This window comes from Bufo gargarizans, chromosome 2, assembly GCF_014858855.1.
Source record: "Bufo gargarizans isolate SCDJY-AF-19 chromosome 2, ASM1485885v1, whole genome shotgun sequence".
In the NCBI taxonomy this organism is placed as follows: domain Eukaryota; kingdom Metazoa; phylum Chordata; class Amphibia; order Anura; family Bufonidae; genus Bufo; species Bufo gargarizans.
In genome coordinates, this window is record NC_058081.1 from 138,169,964 (window position 1) to 138,196,457 (window position 26,494).

The window sequence follows — 26,494 nt, forward strand, 5'->3', positions numbered from 1 at the left end:
TATATTATAATGGTGTATTCACAGTAGGCAGAATGATGTGGAATGACTGCATTACGGCAAAGCAGCAGAAAAACATGATCTTGGAAAAAATGCATCTGGGTGTGTTGCAGTAATGGTGTAACTTTGCAACATTAAAGTGATGCTTCTGGGTACTAATAATCTACAATGTAGGTGCATTATATGTCTTAGGGGGAGTAACACAGGGAGAGTCACTTGTAGAAAAGAATTTGGGTGTACTTGTAGATCATAGACTAAGGGAGCATTCACACGACCGTAAGTGTTTTGCAGTCTGCATTTTGCAGACCGCACCTGGCCGGCGCTATATAGAGAATGCCTATTCTTGTCCGCAACCGCGGACAAGAATAGGCCTTGGAGCTGGAGCTGGATAGAGTATAGAGAAGAGCGACTAAACTGATAATGGGCATGGAGGGTCTTAGTTATGAAGAAAGATTAAAATAATTGAATGTATTTAGTCTTGAGAAGAGACGTCTAAGGGTGGACTTGATTAACCTATACAAATTTATAAATGGGCTGTATAAAAATGCCCTTAAAATACAAGGGTGCACTGCCTCCAACTGGAGAAGAAAATGTTCAGTCTCTAAAGGTGTCAAGGCTTCTTTACTGTAAGAACTGTGAATCTGTGTAATAGTCCATTTCAGGACATAGTCAAAAAAGGCTACAGGAATTCGTAGCACTAAGTAAGATTAATGCTTATGTAAGTGTGTAGAGGTCTGATTCTCACTCCCCTTCCCTTAATTCACATCCCCTCCTGTCCCCTGCTTGAACTTGATGGACTTATAGGGAATGAGTCATTACAGAATGACCTATTGTTTAAATCACGTTTTTATGTTTTAACATTTTTAAAGAATTTTTGGTGATGTTATTTTTTATTTTCCATTTTAATATCTATATGTAAACAAAAATAAATTCCTGCAGTTTTCACACTGCCCACTAAGCCTAATAATAGTCTGTACAGATCACTTTACTGCAACTATATATTATTCTAATCCTGTAATGATATCACCTCTGTGTATAGATAAGACAGGATCCACCACTCACAATAGGTGATTGTCAGAGCTTATCTATTCTTCCCTAGTACAATGACCCCTGCACAGGTCACAGTTATGCCTAGAGAACTCTCCCATAGATGTCAATGCGCTCCCCTCCAGACCATTGTGTTTATGGACCATGGGGCTGCCGAAAAGCAATTTTCTTAATGCTATATAATGCTGTTAATAACAGCTCAGGCAAGATGGCCGCCCCCATAATCATGTCGAGGAAATAGAATAAAAAAAATCTGTAATTAGGAAATAAAAACAGATTAGAAAAGAAGGAGATGTATATTGCGGTATATTGTTATAAATAAAGCATAAAAAAAAGGAGATGTGTTACTATTTATTTATTATACTCACTTATATAGCGCTGACATAGTCCGCAGTGCTTTACAGTCATTAGAATCACACAGTCCCCAATGGGGCTCACAATCTAAGTTCAGATTTTGCGTTGTATTTGCTGCAGAATTCACGCAATGCTTTCTATATAGCATACTTAGACGTTATAATACTGTGTGTCGGAAAGTCTTGTTTTAGGGCTGTTTCACACTTGTGTTGGCATTCCAGTATTGAGATCCGGCAAATCTGGGCCAAAACTGTTCCGTTTTGTCCCCATTCATTGTCAATGGGGACAAAACGAATCAGGGTGCACTCCGTTCTGTTTTATTGCATTTTTTGAATGGACACAAAACCCCTGCAAACTGCGGTTTTGCATCAGGTCTGCAAAACGGAACAAACCAGATCCGGCAGCAATATCAATTATGTAAGTCAATGATTCTGGATCCAGAAACTAAAATGCAAGTGTGAAACAGGGCTTCAAATATTTTTGTTTCTCATATAGAAGATGGAAGAATGGTGCTTACCACTCTTTCATTACTGGTTTAATCTACATAATGGCAAAAAATCTATTTTTGGATTTAAACATTATTACATATGTTAATTACATTTTCTATTAAAGGGGTTTTCTGGGATTTTAAGGATTCAGGATAGGTCATCAATATCAGATCGGCAGGGGTCTGACACCGAGCACCCCCCACTGATCAGCTGTATGAAGAGAAGGCACGCGTCCTGTCAGCGCTGCCTTCCCATCATTGTTTATCTGCTCGCCATCGACATTGCAGCGGTGAGCAGGTGTAATTACAAGAAGCCGTCCTAGTCACTTCTATGGGACAGCTCTGTAATATACACTTGAATAGGAAGGAGCCGACCCATAGACGTGAATGGGATGGCTTACTTGTAATTACAGCAGCTCATTGCTGTGATGTCAATGGCGAGCAGGTAAACCATGAAGGGAAGGCTGTGCTGGCACTTCAAACAACTGATCGGTGGGGGTGGTGGGTGTCAGACCCCGCCAATCCGATTTTGATAACCTATCCAGAGGATAGGTCATCAATATTAAAATCCTGGAAAACCTCTAGAAGATTATTTACCACAGATAATATGGTAAGTCTAGAGAATATGGTCTGAATAAACACTGACTTTCATCTCAGGATTTGTGCATTTATTGTTAAGGTCTTCAACTTTTTGGGTTTGGCACAATTTCTCCTTTATCCCACAATTCTGTGAAATGGATACCCGGTGTTAGTATACCTTAAATGCTTCTGATGCTGACACTGCAGCTGGTACGCCTATGGAATGTCAGCTTATAATAACACTTATTTCAGAACTCTTCTGTTAGATGAGGTTACAGCACTATTCCTCTAAATTTAGAAAAAAATCCACTCAGCAATAAAGTGAGTTCAGCTTAATGGGACTGTAGGAGACTAGCTGACCTCTATACTGTGTTACAGATAATTGTTTGAATCTCTGGTTCTTGCTGAACAGGGTAAGAACCATGGCGAGATGTATCCCTAATAAAGATTGATGCAAATAGACACTGTTAAGCCTCTTTCACACAGGCGTCACGTTTTGGTTCAGGATGCGTCCCGGGTGCATTGCGGCAAACCCACGCGAGTAGGTACGCAATTTCAGTCAGTTTTGACTGCGATTGCGTTCCGTTGTTCAGTTTTTATCACGCGGGTGCAATGGTTTTGCACACGCATAATAAAAAACTGAATGTGGCACCCAGACCCGAACTTCTTCACTGAAGTTCAGGTTTGGGTTCAAGGTTGTGTAGATGTAAATATTTTCCCTTATAACATGGTTATAAGGGAAAAAAATTGCATTCTGAATACAGAATGCTTAGTAAAATAGGGATGGAGGGGTTCAAAAAATAAATAAAAATAATTTTACTCACCTCATCCACTTGTTCGCGCAGCCGGCATCTTTCTTCTTCTTTGCTGATCTGTGAGGAAAAGGACCTTTGATGACATCACTGCGCTCATCACATGGACCATCACATGATCCCTCACCATAGTAATGGATCATGTGATGGACCATGTGATGAGCGCAGTGACGTCACCACAGGTCGTTTTCCTCAGAGAAAAAGAAAGAAGAGAAGCCGGGCTGCGCGAACAAGTGGATGAGGTGAGTTAAAAAAATTTTTAACCCCTTCAGCCCTATTTTACTAAGCATTCTGTATTAAGAATGCTATTATTTTCCTTTATAACCATGTTATAAGGGAAAAAAATTATAATGATCGGGTCCCCATCCCGATCGTCTCCTAGAAACCGTGCGTGAAAATCGCACCACATCCGCACTTGCTTGCGGATGCTTGCGATTTTCATGCAGCCCCATTCACTTCTATGGGGCCTGCGTTGCGTGAAAAACGCACAAATTAGAGCAGGCTGCTATTTTCACGCAACGCACAAGTGATGCGTGAAAATCACTGCTCATGTGCACAGCCCCATAGAAATGAATGGGTCCGGATTCAGTGCGGGTGCAATGCGTTCACCTCACGCGTTGTACCCGCGCAGAAAAGTCGCCCGTGAGAAAGAGGCCTTAAAGAGGTTGTCTCGCTACAGCAATTAGCATTTATCATGTAGAGAAAGTGAATACAAGGCACTTGCTGATGTATTGTGATTGTCCATATTGCTTCCTTTACTGGATGGATTCATTTTTCCATCACATTATACGTTGCTCGTTTCCATGGTTATGACCTCCACTGCTGGATTGCAGGGTGGTCATAACCCTGTCTGGCCGATTTACAGCAGAGAATGCTGGGAATTGGCCAGACACAACCACAGCATTCAGCGGTTTCTGTACGATCAATTCTAAACATTTTGGCAGATTGCGGCCAGATCCCCACCGGACCCGATTACAGTTAATGGGGCCGGCGGGAATTCCTGCTGCATTCCGGCAGTTCTGGATCCGTTAACTCCGGCAGGCTGTTCTCTGCCGGAACAACCTGCCAGAATTGCTGTCACAGATGTGAAACTAGCCTTACTGTAAGTGGCTTTTTGTTACAGCTTGTTTCCCTAATAATTACCATGATCCTTCATAGTATACGTCTTGTCTTATCAGATTTGGCTGTTTCATCAGACATGTGGACCTGATTATCGGGGACAAATGTTCCTGTGAACGCTCATTCCCAACAATCTGCCTGTCTAACCCTAACCCTGGGTTCACCCCTGAGCGTTTCTGAGACGCGCGCTTTACGCGCGTATTTATGCACGTTTTTTGCAATAGTAAACTTCTTATGCAACAGAGAGGCTTTTGGGATGTGAATTTTGCCTCTACGACTTCTATAGCTCTGCCCATAGTCATCCTATGCCAGAAATGGTCCTTCTGCTTTCCCAAAGCAAACAAACATCTTATCTAGTATGGTTATGGAAATATGTGGCCACTTTAGGAATTGCCATGCAGGATTTTTACCATCTGATAAAATGATGCCGTATGGTTAGGATATGCTATCACTTTATGATCAGCAGGAACCTGACCTCTGGGACTTCCTCAGCACCTGATTTAGAAAACTTTTGCAGTTTCATGTGATTAAAAATTTAGTATAGAGACTGAGCTATTCAATAAAATGTATCTGTATAGCGCCACCTGCTGTTTGTTCTTTTCCTTATTTCTTGTCCACCTCACCGTCTTCAATTGTCTTCTGTTCAGAAGCTTTGGGAGTTACAAGGAAAGCCTGTCAGCCTTAGGGTCCATTCACACGTCCATATGAATGGTCCTGCATCCAGAATATGTCAGCGCTATATAAGTGAATAAAATATAATAAATAAAACAATTGGAGCAATGCATGGGAATGTCTATGGATCCATGTGAGGTACAGGGCTGGTTCTAGCTTTGTAAGAAAGAGACTGGCATGTACTAAATGAGCTCTGGTTTTCCTTTTTTACATGAGTCATGGGATAACTCCTTTTCAAAGGGGCTTTCCAGGACTTCGCTATTGTCAGCTTAGGACATCAATATAAAATCAGTGAGGTACTGTATCTCAGCTCCCATTAAAGGGAATGATCTGAGCAGCAGTACCCTGGCACTGGAAACTATACCGTGTATGGAACCATCCGTAAACCGTATAGTTTCCGGCACCATGGCTGTCCGAAATTGCTGATTGGTGGGAGTGCCGGATGTCGGACCCCCACCAATTTGATACTGATGGCCTGAAGGTAGGTCATCAGTATCTGTAGCCTGGACAACCTCTTTAATGAGATGGTTGTATACTTCAGGAAGCTATGAGATGTATGAATTTCTTTCCATATATCTGTCTACTGGAAGTTATTTGTAATCACCTATTACTCATTCTGTAGCTGTGACATTACTAATGATCTGGCTCGGTCAGTTTTGTAGTGTGACTATGAATCTTGAATTTCACTTTACAAATGTCCTCTAAGCCTCTGTCCAAGTCTTACAATAATCTTTGTTCTCATGCATTGCTTAGGATATGTTCATATTCATCGTAGATACTGGGGAAAGTTAACAATTCTGAGATCAGATGGCATGAAACATAAGCCTACACATTTTCTTCTTTGTACGCCTCCCCCTTGTGATCCATTAACAATTCCAAGTACTCGACGGTGTCTTAGCAGATCGCTGCCAGTGATCTCTGACTCACAAGCTCTTGGCGCATGTATTCAGTGTGACTTACTGTAGACTCATCCATAACTTCATTTATGCTACAATTTTCACTTATAATTATATCTCCACTTTTTGGGATAAAACTGATAAATGTGCTTCCTGCTGAGTAAATGTTATGAACAGTTCTAGTAAAGAATGAGTGTTTCCATGGCTTTCAGAGATATTTCACTCAACCTTTCAGGACCTATTATGAATGTCTTCTGATCAATAGAACAGAAAGTTCATGTAAAAAGGTAAAACAAGCTTAAATGACTGATCCTTGCAGTTCCTTCAAAGCGATGGCTGACCTCTCCGTGACTTCTTTCACGCGTCTGCATCCTTATTAAGGACGTTTTGAGAAAATGACCTTTTTTAGGCTTGAAGGTTCTAATGACTCTTCAGAATCACCCAAATTATTTTAATTTATGGAACACCACATTTGAATAGAATAGGGGAACCAGGCACAAATGGGGACTTATTGTTTCCCGTTGAAAGCCAACAAAACCATCATGATTTCTTTGTTAGGGTACAGATTTCTACTTGATTACACAGGCCAGTGCATACTGAACGTGGGAGGAACCATTGCTACTGCAGTCATTTCTCCCTCATTCAATTCTATTGATTATCGGCAGAACATCTCTGAAGTGATGGCAATAATCATGCATCTTTCATCCTGATAAAAGATGCCAATCAGCCGACAAACAAATATGTACTTTTTTTTGGGCTGATCGGCTGCTCGATTATACAGGCGAATTATCGGGAGCGAGCATTCCTGAACTTACCCTTTGTTCCCAATAATTGTCCCAAAATCGTGCAGTCTAATAGGGCCCTTCGAAAAGCGCCTATTCCTGCGCCCCATAATCATCCAGCCTGAGCCCCTGCAATAAATCTGGTGCAGGTCTAAACAGCCTGACTGAGTTTATGCTATCTACAGTCTTAGGGCTCATGCACGGGCCGTGCCCGTATTGCGGCCCACAAACAGCGGGTCCACAATAGGCAGGCATCTGCCTTGTGCTCACCACATCATGGATGCGAACCCATTCACTTAAATGGGTCCGCAATCCGGAAGGTGCGGTACGGAACGGAGGAGTGCATGTTCTATTTTTTTGCAGTGCGGATAGATTAGTTGAATGGGTCTGCATCCATCTGCGGAATCCGCACAGATGTTGCCTGTTCATTGGAGACCGCAAATTGTGCACAGAACGCCAAGCAACAGCGATGTGCATGAGCGCTTAGTAAATCTGACACATTGTGTTATGCCTAGTGTAGGGCATGAGGGGATGGAACATGACAAAGGACTTCATAGAACACAGAAGAGATTGGGGTCAAATTTACTAAGCTAAATGCGCTAATTTATCTGGCTCAATGTATGCAAAAAATAATAATATTACGTACATGCTTTGCACCAGATGTATTATGTGTTTTAGACACTTTTTGCGCCTTGCTAGACAAAGAGGTCCTGGATGAATGTAAAAGAGGGCTTGGCGTACCTGGAAGGGATATAACTTTGATGTGACAAGAAGCATGTGCAGAAAACTGCATTATAATTCTGGTGCAAAATGAGTCAACCAATAGGTGGTATAAATTTAGATAAAAGTGTCTAACATGTCTAGTAGGGTGCACCCAGGGCCGGTGCAAGTATTTTTGCAGCCCTAGGCAAAGATCCATTTTGCCGCCCCCTCATGTCACTTACTCACTGACAGACATACACTCACTAAATGACGTACACATACACTCACTGACAGACACACATACACTCACTGACAGACATGCACTCAGACACTCACTGAATGACGTACACAGAAACTCACTTACAGACAGACATACACTCACTGACAGACAGACAGACACACACTCACTCACTGACAGACACTCACTGACAACATACACCTACCCACTGAAACACACACACACAGAAACTCACTGAAACTCACTCACTGGCAGACAAACACACACATATACTCACTGACAAACACACACATATACTCACTGACAAACACACACATATACTCACTGACAAACACACACATATACTCACTGACAAACACACACATATACTCACTGACAAACACACACATATACTCACTGACCGACAGACATCCACACTCAATGACATACCATCACTCACTGACATAAATACACAGGCAGACACTCACTCAGTCAAACACTTAAACACTCACCTCCCTGGGGTCCAGTGTGGTGCAGCTCCTCAGTCCTCCAGCGCGCCGTTTAGTATGCCGGGGCCGGAATGACGTCATATTCCGGCATCACAGAGGGCACATGAAGGAAGAGTGGGGAGCTGCTAGAACAGCCTCCCTTGCCGCCCGCCTCCTCTCCTCCGGTAATTTACTGGCAGAGCAGGCACCTGCCATCAGGGTAAGCAGATGCCTGCTCTGCCATATTTAAGAAGGACCTCCACCTCCTGGCCCCCCCTGTAACAGCGCTGGGGGCAACTCAAGAGCCGCTCGCCCAGGGCTGCAGCCCCAGTCTGGGGGAGCCCACCAGGGCGACCCCAGCAGGCCGGCGCCCTAGGCGAACGCCTAGTTCGCCTACATGGTTGCACAGGCCCTGGGTGCACCAAAATGTATTATAAAGTGTGAGCCTCTATGATACGTTTGGTGCTTCTTTAACTGATATATTGTGCTCTTTAATTTCACTTTTACCCGGAGTGACCTTTTAAGTGTAATTAAACTTGGCAAAGAAGAGGAATGGTCATGAAAATTAACTGGTTAGCTTTAACCAGCGCAGCACTATTGCCTGCACAGGGTGCTACATCATGTGCGCTAATTTAGTGTTCAGATATGCAGAATAGTATTGCTGAATTCACAGAATGGTCCAGTGGTTAGAAGCCTTAGAGAAATGATATCCCTTTTTCTGAGGCTGTAGTGTCACTTCCCATCACCAAAGCAGGCTTCAGTTGGCAAGTGCAGTTAGTTGTGCCACATCTAAGCTTAACTTCCAGAGAATTAACTACTGCATCATGGAAGATTTTGTGACTTATTCGAGCACACATTTGAGAATTAAATTACTCCCTCTACATGAAGGATAGATTTGGGGAGATCAGGTGCAGGAAAGAGTCAAGTGGGACCGATGGTAGTCTAAAGGACACTGCCCTTACACTGATGTAATAAACAATCAGGGTCCTGGCTCAGAGATGGCAACTATTAATCCCTTATGTTATCTCTCAATGACATGTTAGGGTACTTTCACACTTGCGGCAGAGTGATCTGTCAAAAAGTATGCCAACTGATGGCATTTGTAAGACGGATCAGGATCCTAATCCGTCTTACAAATGCATTGAAATGCCGGATCCGTCTTTCTGATGTTACCCGGAAAAACGGATCCGGCATTTATTTTTTTCACATGCGCAGACCAGAAGGACGGAGCCGGCATTCCGGCATTTTGAATGCCGAATCTGGCACTAATACATTCCTATGGAAAAAATGCTGCAGTAATATCTCCGTCCTGAACAGTCAAAAAGACTGAACTGAAGACATCCTGATGCATCCTGAACGGATTGCTCTCCATTCAGAATGCATGGGGATATGCCTGATCAGTTATTTTCCGGTATAGAGCCCCTAGGACGGAACTCAGTTCCGGAAAAGAAAAACGTCAGTGTGAAAATGTGCCCTTAGAAGATTAACCCATTAATTTTGGCTTTCATGGCCAGCATAATGGTGCATTTTGCAATGTATGAGGCCTAGTTTTTCAGGTGTCACTTTGGGGAACATATCAGTTGGCAGTTCGTTTATATTATGAATTCAATTCAGAATGATAGTTTTTTTCTAAGGTTCACAGTGACCCAATACAAAGGCCCCCTACATCTATCAGTAGAATTTAAGGGATGAGGGTCTCTGGAATAGGGATAAGCGAACCTCAGTTTTTGAAGTTCGTGTTCGGGTATATGCTCAATTGCATTATGGATTCCGTTACCACAGACCATAACGCAATCCCATAAGGGAATGCCTTTAGAGGCATTCCATTATTCGTTCCATCATAATAGAAGTCTATGGCCAGCATAACGGATCCGTCCGGTGAGGACTCCTGCATAATGGAAATCGTTATGCTGGCCATAGACTATTATGACGGAGTGCCTCTAAAGGCATTCTATTGTGCATTCCGTCCTTGAATTGCATTATGGTCCGTGTTTTTTTTTCTCATTCCCATAAGGCCTCATGCACACGACAGTATTTTTTCACAGTCCGCAAAAACGGGGTCCGTAGGTCTGTGATCCGTGACCGTTTTTTCGTCCATGGGTCTTCCTTGATTTTTGGAGGATCCACGGACATGAAAAAAAAAAGTCGTTTTGGTGTCCGTGCGGAGCCAAACGGATCCGTCCTGAATTACAATGCAAGTCAATGGGGACGGATCCGTTTGACGTTGACACAATATGGTGCAATTGCAAACGGATCCGTCCCCATTGACTTTCAATGTAAAGTCAGGAGTCCCTTTACTTTCACACTTGCGTTCAGAGCGGATCCGTCTCAGACGGATCCGCTCATATAATGTAGACGGTGGCTCCGTTCAGAACGGATCCGTCTGCATTATATTGTTAAAAAATTTCTAAGTGTGAAAGTAGCCTCAGACGGATCCGTCCAGACTTTACATTGAAAGTCAATGGGGGACGGATCCGTTTGAAAATTGAGCCACAGTGTGTCATCTTCAAACGGATCCGTCCCCATTGACTTACATTGTAAGTCTGGACGGATCCGCTTGCCTCCGCACGGCCAGGCGGACACCCGAATGCTGCAAGCAGCGTTCAGGTGTCCGACCTGCTGAGCGGAGCGGAGGCTGAACGCTGCCAGACTGATGCATTCTGAGCGGATCTGCATCCACTCAGAATGCATTAGGGCTGGACAGATGCGTTCGGGGCCACTTGTGAGCCCCTTCAAACAGAGCTCACAAGCGGACACCCGAACATTTTAACTTGAAGCGTCCCCATCACCATGGGAACGCCTCTATGTTAGAATATACTGTCTGATATGAGTTAGATCGTGAAACTCAGTTCCGACAGTATATTCTAACACAGAGGCGTTCCCATGGTGATGGGGACGCTTCAGGTTAGAATATACAAAAAAACTGTGTACATGACTGCCCCCTTCTGCCTGGCAGGTGCTGCCAGGCAGCAGGGGGCAGACCCCCCCCCCCCCCTGTTTTTAACTCATTGGTGGCCAGTGCGGCCGCCCCCCCCTCCCTCCCCTGTAGTTAACTCATAACTCATTGGTAGCCAGTGGGCCCCCCCCTCCCTCCCCTGTAGTTAACTCGTTGGTAGCCAGCCCCCCCCTCCCTCCCCTGTAGTTAACTCGTTGGTGGCCAGTGGGCCCCCCCCCCCTCCCTCCCCTGTAGTTAACTCGTTGGTGGCCAGTGGGCCCTCTCCCCTCCCTCCCCCTCCTTATTAAAATCTCCCCCCCTATCATTGGTGGCAGTGGAGAGTACTGATCGGAGTCCCAGTTTAATCGCTGGGGCTCCGATCGGTAACCATGGCAACCGGGACGCTACTGCAGTCCCGGTTGCCATGGTTACTTAGCAATTTGTAGAAGCATTATACTTACCTGTGAGCTGCGAGTCTGTGACCGGCCGGGAGCTCCTCCTACTGGTAAATGACAGGTCTGTGCGGTGCATTGCTTAATGATCTGTCACTTACCAGTATGAGGAGCTCCCGGCCGGACACAGACATTGCAGCTCACAGGTAAGTATGATGCTTCTACAAATTGCTAAGTAACCATGGCAACCGGGACTGCAGTAGCGTACCGGTTGCCATGGTTACCGATCGGAGCCCCAGCGATTAAACTGGGACTCCGATCAGTACTCTCCACTGCCACCAATGATAGGGGGGGAGATTTTAATTAGGAGGGGTAGGGAGGGGGGAGGGCCCACTGGCCACCAACGAGTTAACTACAGGGGAGGGAGGGGGGGCTGGTCACCAACGAGTTAACTACAGGGGAGGGAGGGGGGGGCCCACTGGCTACCAACGAGTTAACTACAGGGGAGGGAGGGGGGGTCTGGCTACCAACGAGTTAACTACAGAGGAGGGAGGAGGGGGGGCCCACTGGCTACCAACGAGTTAACTACAGAGGAGGGGGGGGCCACTGGCTACCAACGAGTTAACTACAGGGGAGGGAGGGGGGGTCTGGCTACCAACGAGTTAACTACAGGGGAGGGAGGGGGGCCCACTGGCTACCAACGAGTTAACTACAGGGGAGGGAGGGGGGCGGCTGGCTACCAACGAGTTAACTACAAGGGAGGGAGGGGGGGGGCTGGCTACCAACGAATTAACTACAGGGGAGGGAGGGGGGCCCACTGGCTACCAACGAGTTAACTACAGGGAAGGGAGGGGGGGGGCTGGCTACCAATGAGTTAACTACAGGGGAGGGAGGGGGGGGGGCCCACTGGCTACCAACGAGTTAACTACAGGGGAGGGAGGGGGGGCTGGCTACCAACGAGTTAACTACAAGGGAGGGAGGGGGGGGCTGGCTACCAACGCGTTAACTACAGGGGGGGAGGGGTGTCAGCGACGGATTTATCAGCGCCTACAGTCACCTCTGAGGAGGACCAAGAAGAACTCACGCTCAAACAAGTCTCTGCACAAGTTTTAGAAGCCATAACAGTATGTAAAACCTCTCTCACAGGGAAACTAGATGAAGTTAAAATTGACCTAGGACTGTTACGTCAAGATATGCAAAATCTCCAGGAGAGTCCAACATGCTGAAGAACGTATTTCACGCATAGAAGATGTTACAGCTACAGTCCAAAGGTCCATATCTGATCTAAATACTAAAGCAGAAACATGGAAGCAGAAAGCAAATGACTTAGAAATTAGGCTTCGTAGAAATAACATTAGAATTATTGGCCTGCCTGAAAGAGCAGAAGGACATAAGCCAGACGAGTTCATAGAAAACTGGATAAAATAACTTTTCCAGAGGTAGAATTCTCCTCAGCCTACGCTGTAGAATGGGCGCATAGAGTACCGGCAAAACCTCCACCGCCAGGGGCTCCGCCTCGACCCATGCTCACCAGGTTTCTCAATTGCAAAGATAGAGACAGAATATTAGCCCTGGCCAGAAAAAACAAGACATTAAATACGACGGTGCAAGGGTTTCCATATTCCCAGACTTCTCTATGGAATTACAAAAACAACGAGCCACATTCATGGATGTAAAGAGGCGCCTGAGAGAAGCAAGCATCCCGTACTCTATGGGCTATCCAGCAAGACTCAGAGTGGCGGACGGAGACAGAGCGATCTTCTTCACCTCCCCTGCAGAAGTTAAGGAATGGCTGGCCCTACGAAGAAGATCCCCAAGACGCTGAGAAGCTAGCCACATCTGGAGACTGGTCGTCGGCTGAAGATATCGACTGGGTTTGATTTATTTGATATGTTCCAGAGAGTTTAATGACCCTAAGTAAATGATAAAGGGCTATAATATTTACACATAAATAGCTAAATGGACATACCATTTTAGTAGCCTGCATGCTTCTGCCAAACAGTTATTGTAGGCAAAGGCATCCCGGTATCACTGGCCTATAATCGGAAGTGGGGCTTCAGTTCAGAGCAATACCTATATGTGAGGAAAGTTTAACATTAATCTTTCCGGATTGTGTTCTAATGTTAAATGTACAATGTTTAATTGACTAAATGCAATTATTATTGTTGCTCTGTTGCATATAATTACACCCATTGCACTAAGCTCCACATATGTCAACACATGCCTGCCTTGGAATCCATGGCTGAGTTAAAAATATTATCTTGGAATGTCAGGGGTTTGGGTACACTGCAGAAACGATCTATGGTCCTTGCCTTTATTAGAAATTCTAGTCCACAAATTCTGTGTCTCCAAGAGACACATTTCACTGGTACTACTTCCAGGATCTTGCTAAAACCCTGGGTCCAGTGGGCTGCACATTCCCACCACACCTCTTCTTTACGAGGAGTGTCCTTATTTATCCATAAGCAATTGCGCTGGGAGGTAAAAGACTTGGCCATTGATTCGGAAGGCAGATATGTCTTTGTCCATGCTCTGATTGACAATGTACAATACACACTATTAGGTATCTATAACCCTCCCCCCGGTTCTGTGCAAGTTCTACATCTAGCAGCCACCTATGCAGCCACCAATCCACACTCCATACTTATTTGCATGGGGGATCTAAATATTATTCTGGACTCCTCACTAGATCGATTTATAGACATAGCAGACCCAATAAGTGCAGGGGGTCCGTCTAGACTTAATCGGTTCTTGTCTGAGTTTAGATGGACTGACCTCTGGAGGACCAATCATCCTAGAGACAGGGTATATTCCTGCCATAGCGGGGGTCACAACTTCCTAACTAGAATTGACTATATGTTAGGCAATGAGACGGTGATGTTAAACCTCCGCTCCATAATGTACCTACCTTGGGAAATATCGGACCACTCCCCAATGCTAGGCATTCTATTACGTGGCACGTCTTCAGTAATGTATCAAATGAATATACATCCATTTTGGCTGAATCTGCTGGGCTCAGCAGACGGGATACCTTACCAGTTAAAAGAGTTTCGGGAAATACATGCGAATGAGCCCAATAAGGCTCTGGTTTGGGATACTCTAAAGTGGGTCATTACATTCTAGCATTTCGTACATTAAAAAAAGATACCAACCGCCTGGAGATGGAGATGGAATCTCAGTGTAATACACTGGAACAGCAATATATCCATCACCCGACAGACTCTAATAGAAATGCTTGGCTTCAAGCGGGCAGGAAATACTTAACGATACTCAGGGACAAAGCTGACAGGAAAATGTTTTTTTCTAAAACAGACAGCCTTTGAGCTGGGGAATCAATCAGCTAAATTGCTGGCTCAATAAATCCATCATAGGTTGCCCTCCCCAACGATATTAGCAATCAGGAACCCTACCGGTCAAGAATCCCGCACCCAAGAAACTATCCTTCAAACATTCACAAATTCTACCAAGAGCTATAAAGATATAGTATAACTCAATCAGAATCAGATATTGCCATGTAACTAGAGAATATATCCATTCCTACACTCAATACATCACAAAGCGCCCAATTAGATCAACCAATTAGGCTGGAAGAAATAGCACAGGCCATATTACACCTCAACAATGGGAAGTCGCCCGGCCCGGATGGGCTTCCTAACGATGTCTATGCTAAATATGCGGAAGAATTAGCCCCACAACTATTGTCCACCCTTAATGCAGCCCTGGAAACAGGACGCTTGCCAGAGTCTTTTATGGAAGCCACAACCATACTACTACTCAAACCTGCCAAGGACCCCCTAGAATGTGGCTCTTATAGACCCATCGCATTATTAAACGTAGACTACAAAATCCTGACTAGGGTCTTAGCTACATGTTTGAACCGGGTGATTCTGTCACTGTTCACCTGGACCAGACAGGATTTATGCCTGGAAAGTCCACTACTGAAAACATCAGAAGTGTTCAAGTGGTCACACAACTGGGGTATTCCCTGAATGTAGATTGGGCCTTGACTTCGTTAGACGCAGCCAAGGCATTTGATTTCAGAAAATGGGCTCATTTGCTTCAAAGTCTGAAGAGGTATGGCTTCGGTCCACTGTTTATCAGATGGATCACTCTTTTATACAGCAATCCGAGAAGCAGGTTATTAATAAACGGGGAATTATCAGAAACCTTCCATCTACATAGAGGCACAAGACAAGGATCCATCTATCACCACTCCTGTTTGCCCTGACGATTGAAGCATTGGCATTGACTTCTCCGGTTTTAGGATTAATTGGGGGAAATCTGTGTATATGCCACTGGGCAAAGCAAATTGGTCAGGCCCTTCTCATTTAGAGAGATTGAAGGTAGTGGACACTTTCAAATATCTTGGGGTAAATATCACTAAAAAAACACTCTCAGGCCTTTTCACTAAATATATTTCCCCTGATAAGTCATATACGGTATAAACTTCAAAACTGGAAGACACTGGCTGTATCGGTGACAGGACGCATTAACTTATTCAACATTATTATACTCCCCAAGGCCCTCTACGCTCTGCAACATTCAGAGGTACATACACCCAAATCAATATTTAGAGAAATAGACTCTCTGACCAGGGTTTTTATCTGGGGCAGATCCCGAGCTAAGTTAAGTCTTGACACATTAAAACGTCCTAAAACAGAAGTGGGTATGACACTGCTGGATTATTATACATATTATCTGGCAGGTCAGCTAAGGCTCATTAGCACCTGGTACTCATCTGATGATCTACCCATTTCAGAATATTTTTGAAAAGATTACCTTAAATGTTGCACACTGTAGTCAGTTTTGGAAGTACTCCCTAAATTCCAAAGACCCCTTGCTGCCACTGCACAAGTTGGCGCAAATGACATGGAGGGACTCCAAGTCACTAACCTAACCTTCATTGGAATTAGGAGACAGTGTAAATGCAATGAGCAATGAATCAACCATAGCTTATAGATAAATGTAAGTTTAACTTTAGTTCTGAGACATGTATTAAGAATGTAGATGTCAATGTGCCTCTTTTCCTGTAAATAAACAAGTTTAAAAAACTAACAAACATTTATTCTAATTTAAAAAAAATTCTATGACAGAATATAACTTTGATATTGATGAATGGTTGCCCAAGCTTCAAACATTTTACTCTAATGGGACAGCATTTTTATGGCCAGATATTCAGTGCATAAATATATATGTATGAGTATTAGGCCTCATGCACACGACCGTATGTTCGGTCCCCAAAATGCGGATCGGTTACGGACCCACTCATTTCAATGGGGCCATATGCCCATTCCGCGGCCCTGCAAAAAAGGTAGAACATGTCCTATTCTTGTCCATTTGGCGGGCAAGGATAGGGCATTTCTACAGGATTTTAAAAAGAAATGGCGCCATACACTCAACCAGGATCCGTGTATTGCAGATTTGCAATTAGCGGACCGCAAAACAGATATGGTTGTGTGCACGCAAATGGCAATTATCATGTAGAAAAAGGTAATACGAGGTATGTCCATTTTCCATATTGCTTCCTTTGCTCGCTTGATTTATTTTTCCATCTCATTATACACTGCTCGTTTCCATGGTTACGACCACCATGCAATCCAGCAACGGGGGCTGTGCTTGTGCACAATAGGGAAAAGTGCGGGTCTATGCGCACTCCCGCTGTCCTGGCCACCAGGGAAGCCAGAGCTTTTTCCTGTAGTGTGCAAGCACGACCACCACTGTTGGATTGCAGGGTGGTCGTAAACCATGGAAGAATGAATCAAGCCAGCACAGGAGGCAATATAAACAATCACAATACATTAGTAAGTGCCTTGTATTAACTTTCTCTACATGATAAATGCCTAGTGCTGAAGTGAGACAACCCCTTTAATTCTATGTGACTTATGGAAGCTAGAATGTACTTATGTGTGACTAAATAGTTAAAACACCTTTAGTGCAGATATAGTGACAGTGAAGGAGGAAGTAAAAATTTGGTTTGATGTTATTTCTCTTCGCTAGTCTACACAGAGGGAGACCTTGAATTAGAACTTTTGAACTCTTTGTGTATGCAGTCTACATATTGGGAAAAGTGAATTATTGGGACATACGGGGAGGATAAAGCTGCTGTCAGCTGCCTAACAAGGTTATCGAATATTTCATTTCAAGGAGTTGAATAAAAGTGATAGGACAGTTGAAAGCAACTAGCGCAGGCAAGTTTCTCATGTGAAGTAGCAAGACATGAAACTACTTCTCGTGTCATTTTATAAGGGTTTTAGAAGTGTTTGAGGAACACTAAACCCACAGTTGGCATAAAGCCTCTTTCACACGAGCGATACAGAATGAGTCAGATCTGTTCTAGGAAAAACTCATTTTACACAAGTTTAACCAGTTTTGTCTGCAATTGCGTTGAGTGTTTCAGTTTTGTCCACGCGGATATGTTTCATGCATTTTTCATGCGCGTAAAGAAAAACTGAAGGATAAGGCCCCTTGCAGACGAGCGTGTCCGGATGCGTTGCGTCTGCAATCAGGGAAAATCGTGTGAGTAGGTACGCAATTGCGGTCAGTTTTGACTGCGATTGCGTTCCGATGTTCAGTTTTTATTGCGCGGGTGCAATGCGTTTTGCATGCGCGTGATAAAAAACTGACTGTGGTACCCAGACCCAAACCCAGAATTCTTCACTGAAGTTCGGGTTTGGGTTCGGTGTTCTGTATATTTTATTATTTTCCCTTAGAACATTTTTATAAGGGGAAATAATAGCATTTTTAATACAGAATGATTACTAAAATGTGGCTTTAGGAGTTACTCCCCTCATCCTGCTGTTCACGCAGCCGGCATCTTCTTTCTTCTTCTTTCAGGACCTGCCAAAGTACCTTTGATGACGTAATCGCGCTCACCATGTGTTGAGCACGGTGACATCAACGCAGGTCCTGCTAAATGAAGATAGAAATCTTCTATCTTCATTCAGCAGGACTTATGTCACCGAAGGTCCTTTTCCAGCTGGGTCCTGCAAGAAGAAAAAGAAAGAACAGCCCGGCTGCGCGATTTTCACGCATCCCCATTCATTTCTATGGGACCTGCATTGCGTCAAAAACGCAGAATATAGAACATGTGATGCATGAAAATCACAGCTCATCTGAACAGCCCCATTAAAGTGAATGGGTCCGGATTCAGTGCAGGTGCAATGCGTTCACCTCACGCGTTGCACCCACGCGGAATTCTCGCCCATGTGAAAGGGGCCTAACACTCATCATCTCCTGGCAACCATCAGTAAAAACCGCATTACACCTTACACACAAGCCCCATTTATTTCACTGTGGCCAGGACTGTGTGAAAAACGCACAATATAGAATGTGCTGCAATTTTTCCTTAAGTCAAAGATGATCAGTGATCAACAATGTTCATGTGCGCAGACCCATTGAAAGTCAGGATTCAGTCCAGATGCAGTGCGTTCACAACACACATTGCATCCGGACAGAATACTTGCTCGTGTGAAATAGGCTTTAGACAAAATTATTGTTGTGAAATTCGTTTTTTCCATGATAGAAATCTCTGACATATCCATATGATATGCCATAAATATATAGGATGGGAAAGCCAAACTTATTCACATGCAGCAGATTTGTTGCAGAAACTTCTGCAACTGAAAACCAGTTTGATACATGTCAGTGGGGTTGATTTGGCATTCAGATGAATAGGACAGTGGCTGCAACAGATCTGCATCTGAATTAACTCTTAGGCCTCTTTCACACGGGCATTGCGGGAAAATGTGCGAGTGCGTTGCGGGAACACGCGCGATTTTTCCGCGCGAGTGCAAAACAATGTAATGCGTTTTGCACGCGCATGAGAAAAATCGGCATGTTTGGTACCCAAACCCGAACTTCTTCACAGAAGTTCGGGCTTGGGATCGGTGTTCTGTAGATTGTATTATTTTCCCTTATAACCATGAATACAGAATGCTAAGTAAACTAGTGCTGGAGGGGTTAAAAAAAATAAAAATAATTTAACTCACCTTAATCCACTTGATCGCGTAGCCGGCATCTTTTATGTCTTTTTCTTTGCTATGTGCAGGGAAAGGACCTGTGGTGACGTCACTCCGGTCATCACATGGTCTGTCACATGATCTTTTACCATGGTGATGGATCATGTGATGACCGGAGTGACATCACCACAGCTCCTTTTCCTCCACACAGCAAAGAAAGAAGCCAGAAGAGATGCCGGCTGCGCGATCAAGTGGATTAAGGTGAGTTAAATTATTTGTAATTTTTTTTAACCCCTCCAGCGCTATTTTATTTAGCATTCTGTAATCAGAATGCTATTATTTTCCCTTATAACCATGTTATAAGGGAAAATAATAAAAAGATCGGGTCTCCATCCTGATCGTCTCCTAGCAACCGTGCATGAAAATCACACCGCATCCACACTTGCTTGCGGATGCTTGCGATTTTCACGCAGCCCCATTCACTTCTATGGGGCCTGCGTTGCGTGGATTATCGCACTGCAACGCACAATATAGAACATGCTGCGATTTTCACGCAACGCATAAGTGAGCACAGTCTGATAGAAATGAATGGGTCCAGATTCAGTGCGGGTGCAATGCGTTCACATCACGCATTGCACCCACGCGGAATACTCACCCGTGTGAAAGGGACCTAAGGGTATGTTCACACGTGTCAGATATGCTGCCGAATTTCCATTGCTAAACTGCATGTGGAAAATCTACAATGTGTTACAATACCAGCAAAGTGGATAAAATTTTACACACCCTGGACTAAAAAATTGCAGTGATATTGACCTGCAGAGTGGATTTTAAATCTACAACATGTCAAATCCTCAGCATAAGGGCTCATTCAGACGGCCGTATGCTGTCCGCAAAAGGGCAGATCCATTTTTTTGCGGACAGTTCAGCATGTCCGCAAAAGAATGGATTGCATTCCATTTTTTTTGCTGATCCAAGACTTCAATAGGGCCATGTCCTGATTTTCACTGACAAGTATAGGACAAGCGTACGCATTTTCTACATAGTGGCCCTGTGCATTCCAAAAAAACGGAACGCACATGGCTGGTATACGTGTTTTGCAGACCGCAATTCGTAGACTAGTGGTACCCGCCTCTAAAACAGCCTAGGGCAGCATTATACACTGCCCATTGGTGCCTGTGACATCATCGGGCTCACTGCTAGGTGGAAGTCCGTTCCTGTTATGTTAAGGCCAGACACAGATGAGTGAGTTCAATGCAATAAACTTGCACCATGTGTCAGTGTGAGTTCCTGTTCTGCACTCTGCTCCAGTGACAGCACTGCAGTATAATAATTTATAAGCCTGTGTTTCCCTGTGGTACCTGGAATCTGTTGAATTACACTGACAGCATTATGTCTGTGTAATTCAATAGATTCTAGGTCTCGCAGGGTCACACAGCATTATCAATCATTATAATGCTGTGTGATCCTGCCAGAGGAGCAGAGGTCAGAACGGGACCTCACACTGACACATGCTGCAAGTCTCTCGCATTGACCTCGCTTGGTTGTGTCTGACGTAACGTTTTTTCTTATGCAGTTTTTAAGCCAAAACCAGGTGGTTGATCATAAAGAGATCATTGAGAGAGGTACTGTAAGTATAACAGGCAAAAAGTTCTACTTCTATTTTGTGAATCCACGTCTGGTTTTAGCTAGCTTCAAAGCTGTATCAGAAAACTTGAACAAAACCTGGACCTGTACAGACGGCCTAATATTTATTGGGTCTAAGTAGTCTCGATTGCTTCATATGAGTACATTAAACCCGAATTTAGTGCCCTGTCTCCATCTTGTCATCTTTTCCAAACTGTTTTTCGTTCACAGACCTGGTCTACAATGGTAACCCAGACAGAGAACTTGAGTCACATATTACGGAACCACTCCGAGACTCTACATTCAGGGCCTCTGAAGAAGCTCACAGATCTTATTCGGGAAAAACAGCAGCTGAAAAAGTCATATACTGAACAGTGGCAACTGCTCAGCCAGGATTATTTGAAGGTAATCTATTCCATTCACAAGGAATGTCCATGTACAGTATAGTTATTCTTATTTGATGGTAGAAATGAATTTCCATTAAGTGATTAGAGGGCTGGCGTAATGCTGGCACCAGGAAAGCCCTGATTATCTTTCCAGAAGCTGAAATACCAACATTTTAGTTCATAATTCACAAGAAGTCCTGTATACATAACGTTTGCAGTGTCCCTAATATCCTGGATTTTCAGGAAGTGTAAGGTGACAGATTAGCAGTAAGTACAGGCTTGTGGAGTATATAGTAGTGGAAAATGCCTCAAGCATGTGCACCATACTGTATACATGATGTACCTAGCCTCCACGTTTTTCTTATGGATAAGACAACATATATATACTGTAACCTGTGCAGCAAGCCAGTCGGATATAGCAGAAGGATTTCCTGAAGAGCCTGCAAATATTAGATTTTCCATAAACGTAGGCCATTGTGTTTGAACCTGTGACATTTCACCCAGGATTCGCTCTATGACGCAGAGCTAAACGCTGTCAGCAGTCAGCGGCTTTAGCTCTGGCTGACTCGAGCCATCCATGAATTGCTGCCTGTGTAACTTTCCAATTCAGCTGGAGTTTCCATATGCAAAGGGGTGTCTTCATAAGATAATATTTGATAAATGATATGACAAGTTTGAGGCAATCAAATGAAACAAGATAAGGCGTGATGTACCCTTCACTGGTCGCTTACAAAGTTATGCCAACAAAAAAAGGACATCACTTGCAGTATGCAGAAGAGACAGCAATACATCTTGTTAGCAAGCCATTATGCTCTAATATACATGAATTAAAAATTCTGCTCACATACCGTTTTTAGGCTACTTTCACACTAGCGTTTTTGCTGAATCCGGCAGGGCTCAGCAAAAACGCTTCCGTTACTGATAATACAGCCATCTGCATCCGTTATGAACGCATCCAGTTGTATTATCTTTCACATAGCCAAGACGGATCTGTCATGAACTCCACTGAAAGTCAATGGAGGACGGATCCGTTTTTCTATTGTGGCAGAGAAAATGGATCCATCGCCATTTGCATTGTGGGTCATGACGGATCCATCTTGCTCCGCATCCCTTGACGTAAAGCAAACCGCAGCATGCTGCAGTTTGCTCTCCAGTATGAGAACAGAATGCATTTTGGAGCATTCCGTTCTGTTCAGTTATATTTTGTCCCCATTGACAGATCTCAATACCGAAAAATACAAACGTTAGTGTGAAAGTAGCCAACTGCGTTTTTAAGGCTACTTTCACACTAGCGGCAGCGAACATGTCGTTTTATTCCAGCCGCCTCTCGGCATGTTTACCGTGCTGTGGCCGGACCCCCGGCTGGCCCTATTATAGTCAATGGGGCCGGAGCGGACTACCGGCGGCACAGTGCACTAGTGGCAGCACGGATCCGACAGGCTGTTCCCCCACCGGAACAGCCTGCCGGAGAAGGATGCCGCTAGTGTAAAACTCAATGCAGGCAAAGGGTCATTGTGTTGACAGAGACAAGAGGCGCACCATAGGGTAAATACGTCCAAAGGAAAGTTATGGTTGTACTGGAATAGACACAACGCCGTTGTAGGCTTGTTTAAATACAAATCCTAGTTGTCAGGTATGCTGCCAAGGTGGATTTCCTTGAGGCAAAGGTGCCCAAACTCCCAAAAGGACAAGTACAGCTTCAGATTTGGTCACCTTTTCTGGAGCAAGAAACCATAAACAACCAGCATAGGAAAGGATCTTCTTCTTTTATTTTGTTAGTTAAAGAAAATGCAAATCAAAAACAACACGTTTTGTGGATCACCGGGATTAGTAATGCAGGGTATATATAGTGTATTTAACAACTTTTATTATTATTTTTTTAGGGGGAAAAACAAAAAAAATGCAATTTTACATTATTTTGTGGAATTTATATGCGGCGTTCACTGGGTGGTAAAAATAACATATTATTATGTGGTTTAGTACACTGATTTTAATCAGTCACATTGCTATATATTTTTACTATTTTTCCTTTCCTCCTGCAGGCTATCAGCTCTGCAACTACTCACCCTCCTCCTCCAGACTGCTCATATCTCTGGTTTGGTACCAGCTAAGAGATATGGGCTTCCAAGCTTTCAAACAATGTCTGAATTACAGAAATATCTTCAGTACTTGGGAAGATATCACTGTTAGAACTCAGGGTGCAGTGAATACAGCTAAAATTGAAAGTAAAGCAGGTTTTACCCATGATTGTTCAAATTTCTGCCGCTTGCCTAGGGACCTGGAACATTTCCTCTGTAATTAGAATGCCCCCGACATGACACATCTCTGGGGTGATAGCTGCATGTGTGAAAGGCCAACTCTGGTAAATCTCCGGACCTGATAATCCAGAAATATTATGGAGTTTAGGTGTGAAAACAGCTTAAGGCCTCTTTCACACGACCGTATGGCTTTTTCAGTGTTTTACGGTCCATTTTTCACTGATCCGTTGTTCGATTTTTAGTTTCTGTTGTGTTTCCGTTTTTGTTCCGTATGGCATATACAGTATACAGTAATTACAAAGAAAAAAATTGGACTGGGCATAACATTTTCAATAGATAGTTCAGCAAAAACGGAACGGATCCGGAAGACATACGGATGCATTTCCGTATGTGTTCCGTTTTTATTGCGGACCCATTGACTTGAATTGAGCCACGGAACATGATTTGCGGGCAATAATAGGACATGTTCTATCTTTCAACGGAACGGAAATACGGAAACGGAATGTATACGGAGTACATTCTATTTTTTTTTGTGGACCCATTGAAATGAATGGTTCCGTATACGGACCGTATACGGAACGCAAAAAACGGCCCGCAAAACAGAAAAATAAAACGGTAGTGTGAAAGAGGCCTAATGCTGTCATTTTGGTCTTGTATGAAAGCCTGGAATCCCATTCTTCTAGCCGCTGCTAAAGCAGCCTTCCCCTCTCCACTTTCTACTCGAGCTCAGCTCCAGCAGAACGGTTAAGTACTATTCCCACAGCCAGAGCTGAGCTCCGAGAAAACAGTTAGGTGGTTAATCTGGTTACTGCAACAACTTCTTCACTGTGTGTATTTGATTTCCCATAAAATATGGTTTAATTTATTACAGAATGAAGTGATTAGAGATCTTTCTAATACAAGCTTTTCATATTGTATAAATTACTTCTAACTACTGTGTACCTCTGGCTTTTTATCCCATAGACGACCCAACAAGAGACTGAAAACCTAAAGAGTCAGTATCGTAGTAAAGTAAAAGATACAATACAAGCCAAGAAAAAGTATCAGGAGGCAAATAAAGGTAATTTCACTGCAAATATCCAAGATTTATTTTGGCTCCCTGTCTGAATAGAGCCAGCAGCAGCAGATTGATTTCCTCTTTGAAGGGATTGTCCAGTTTCATTGATATTGATGAGCTGTCTTAAGGACAAGTCTGGTGGGGGTCTGACTCCTCGCACTCCCGCTAATCAGCTATTTAAAGGGGCCACAGCACCAGTGCAAGCGCTGCTCCCTCCTTAGTGTTTACCTGCATGGCGTGGTGCAGTGTAATTACAGCTTCCTCTCCCATTCACCGATGTGTGTGGGGATGCACCCAAGGTAATTCTATTATTTCATGCATCCGGATAGCTGTCTTAATTATCTAGTTGTGTTTCTTTACTTTTCACTTCAGTCACCTAAATGTGAATCCGAAACCAAGCATCTGGGCACATGTTAATTTCAGTGATTGATAGCACTGTGTGTATAAGTGTGCATACAGAGATAGCTGTCAGTCACTGATAACCCCTCCTCCCTGTACTGATAGCTGTTCATAGGAGGTGGACTAAGCAAAGATATAAATGTATAAATTACAGGTTTTACTGAATCTTTCAGCTTATAACACGACCAAATTGCGCAATTGGTCACTGCCTGAAAAAGTCGGTATCGTAATTCCACAATATATAAATATAATACTAAAGAGATACCATTTAAAACGTAACTTTTATTAATATCAATTAAATCCCTAAGTATGCATGATGTACACCAATCGCTGCGCCAATGGTGACCAGGAACTAGGGATGTGGGTAGACTAATACTGGGTCTCTAACAACTAGTCTTACCCTACACTGGATGTACCTTGGGGTGGCAATGTACTATCCACAGAGATATCCCAAATTGCCAGTGGACACCTATAAGGCCCTCCCTGTCCCTTGGGCGGCAATGGAGACTGCCCAGCTTCATCACGCTGTGGTGGGGGGCCCTGTTACCAATATGTTATTCTTGGTCCTAATAAAATATCATTCTTTTGGTCCTAATAAGCGTCCCAACGCATTTCGTTGGACATAAGTCCAACTCATCAGGGGACCTGTTAATAATGGTCCCAGTTTCGGAGGTGGTGGTACCTTTTATTGGGCTGTGTTTGTAACTCCAGACTCAAATCCACCTCTTTCCACTGGGTTACAATGCAATAGTCAAATGATATGGGGAAGATGAACCCCCCATAGAATAGTATATTAAATAGCATAGTACTTATCTTTGCCCCCCATGTATCGGTCCACACGGATGCGGCTGTATTGTAGCTTGCCACCCCAAGGTAAATCCAGTGTAGGGTAAGACTAGTTGTTAGAGACCCATTATTAGTCTTCCCACATCCCTAGTTCCTGGTCACCATTGGCGCAGCGATTGGTGTATATCATGCATACTTTACTGAATCTTTCCCCACAAAAATATATCTCAATACGCTCAGTTCCTGCTGCTATATAACATGGTGCTTTTAGATTGTATTGCACTTTGTAGTGACAGGTTCCCTTTAAAACTTATAATATATCTATCATTTATGTATTTGTGTCAGCTAAACACGCTGTCGGACCCAAATCCTGTGCAGATTAAGGCCTCATGCACACTGCTGTTGCCCGGCCGTGGCCGTATTGCGGCCCACAAACAGCGGGTCCGCAATATGCGGGAACCGGTGGTGTGCTCCCTGCATCATGGATGCGGACCCATTCACTTCAATGGGTCCGCAGTCCGGAGCTGCGGTGCGGAACGGAGGCACAG

The 26,494-nt window shown here is 43.9% G+C and overlaps 1 protein-coding gene across 1 annotated transcript in view; it reads left to right on the plus strand.

Moving 5' to 3' along the window:
* Positions 1-26,494, plus strand: part of FES (FES proto-oncogene, tyrosine kinase) — a 174,918-nt gene that overhangs the window by 45,445 nt on the left and 102,979 nt on the right. Inside the window, exons 3-4 of the mRNA XM_044279494.1 lie at positions 21,292-21,465; positions 24,668-24,764. Coding sequence (XP_044135429.1) covers positions 21,292-21,465; positions 24,668-24,764 — 271 coding nt within the window. The remainder of the gene's footprint in view (positions 1-21,291; positions 21,466-24,667; positions 24,765-26,494) is intronic.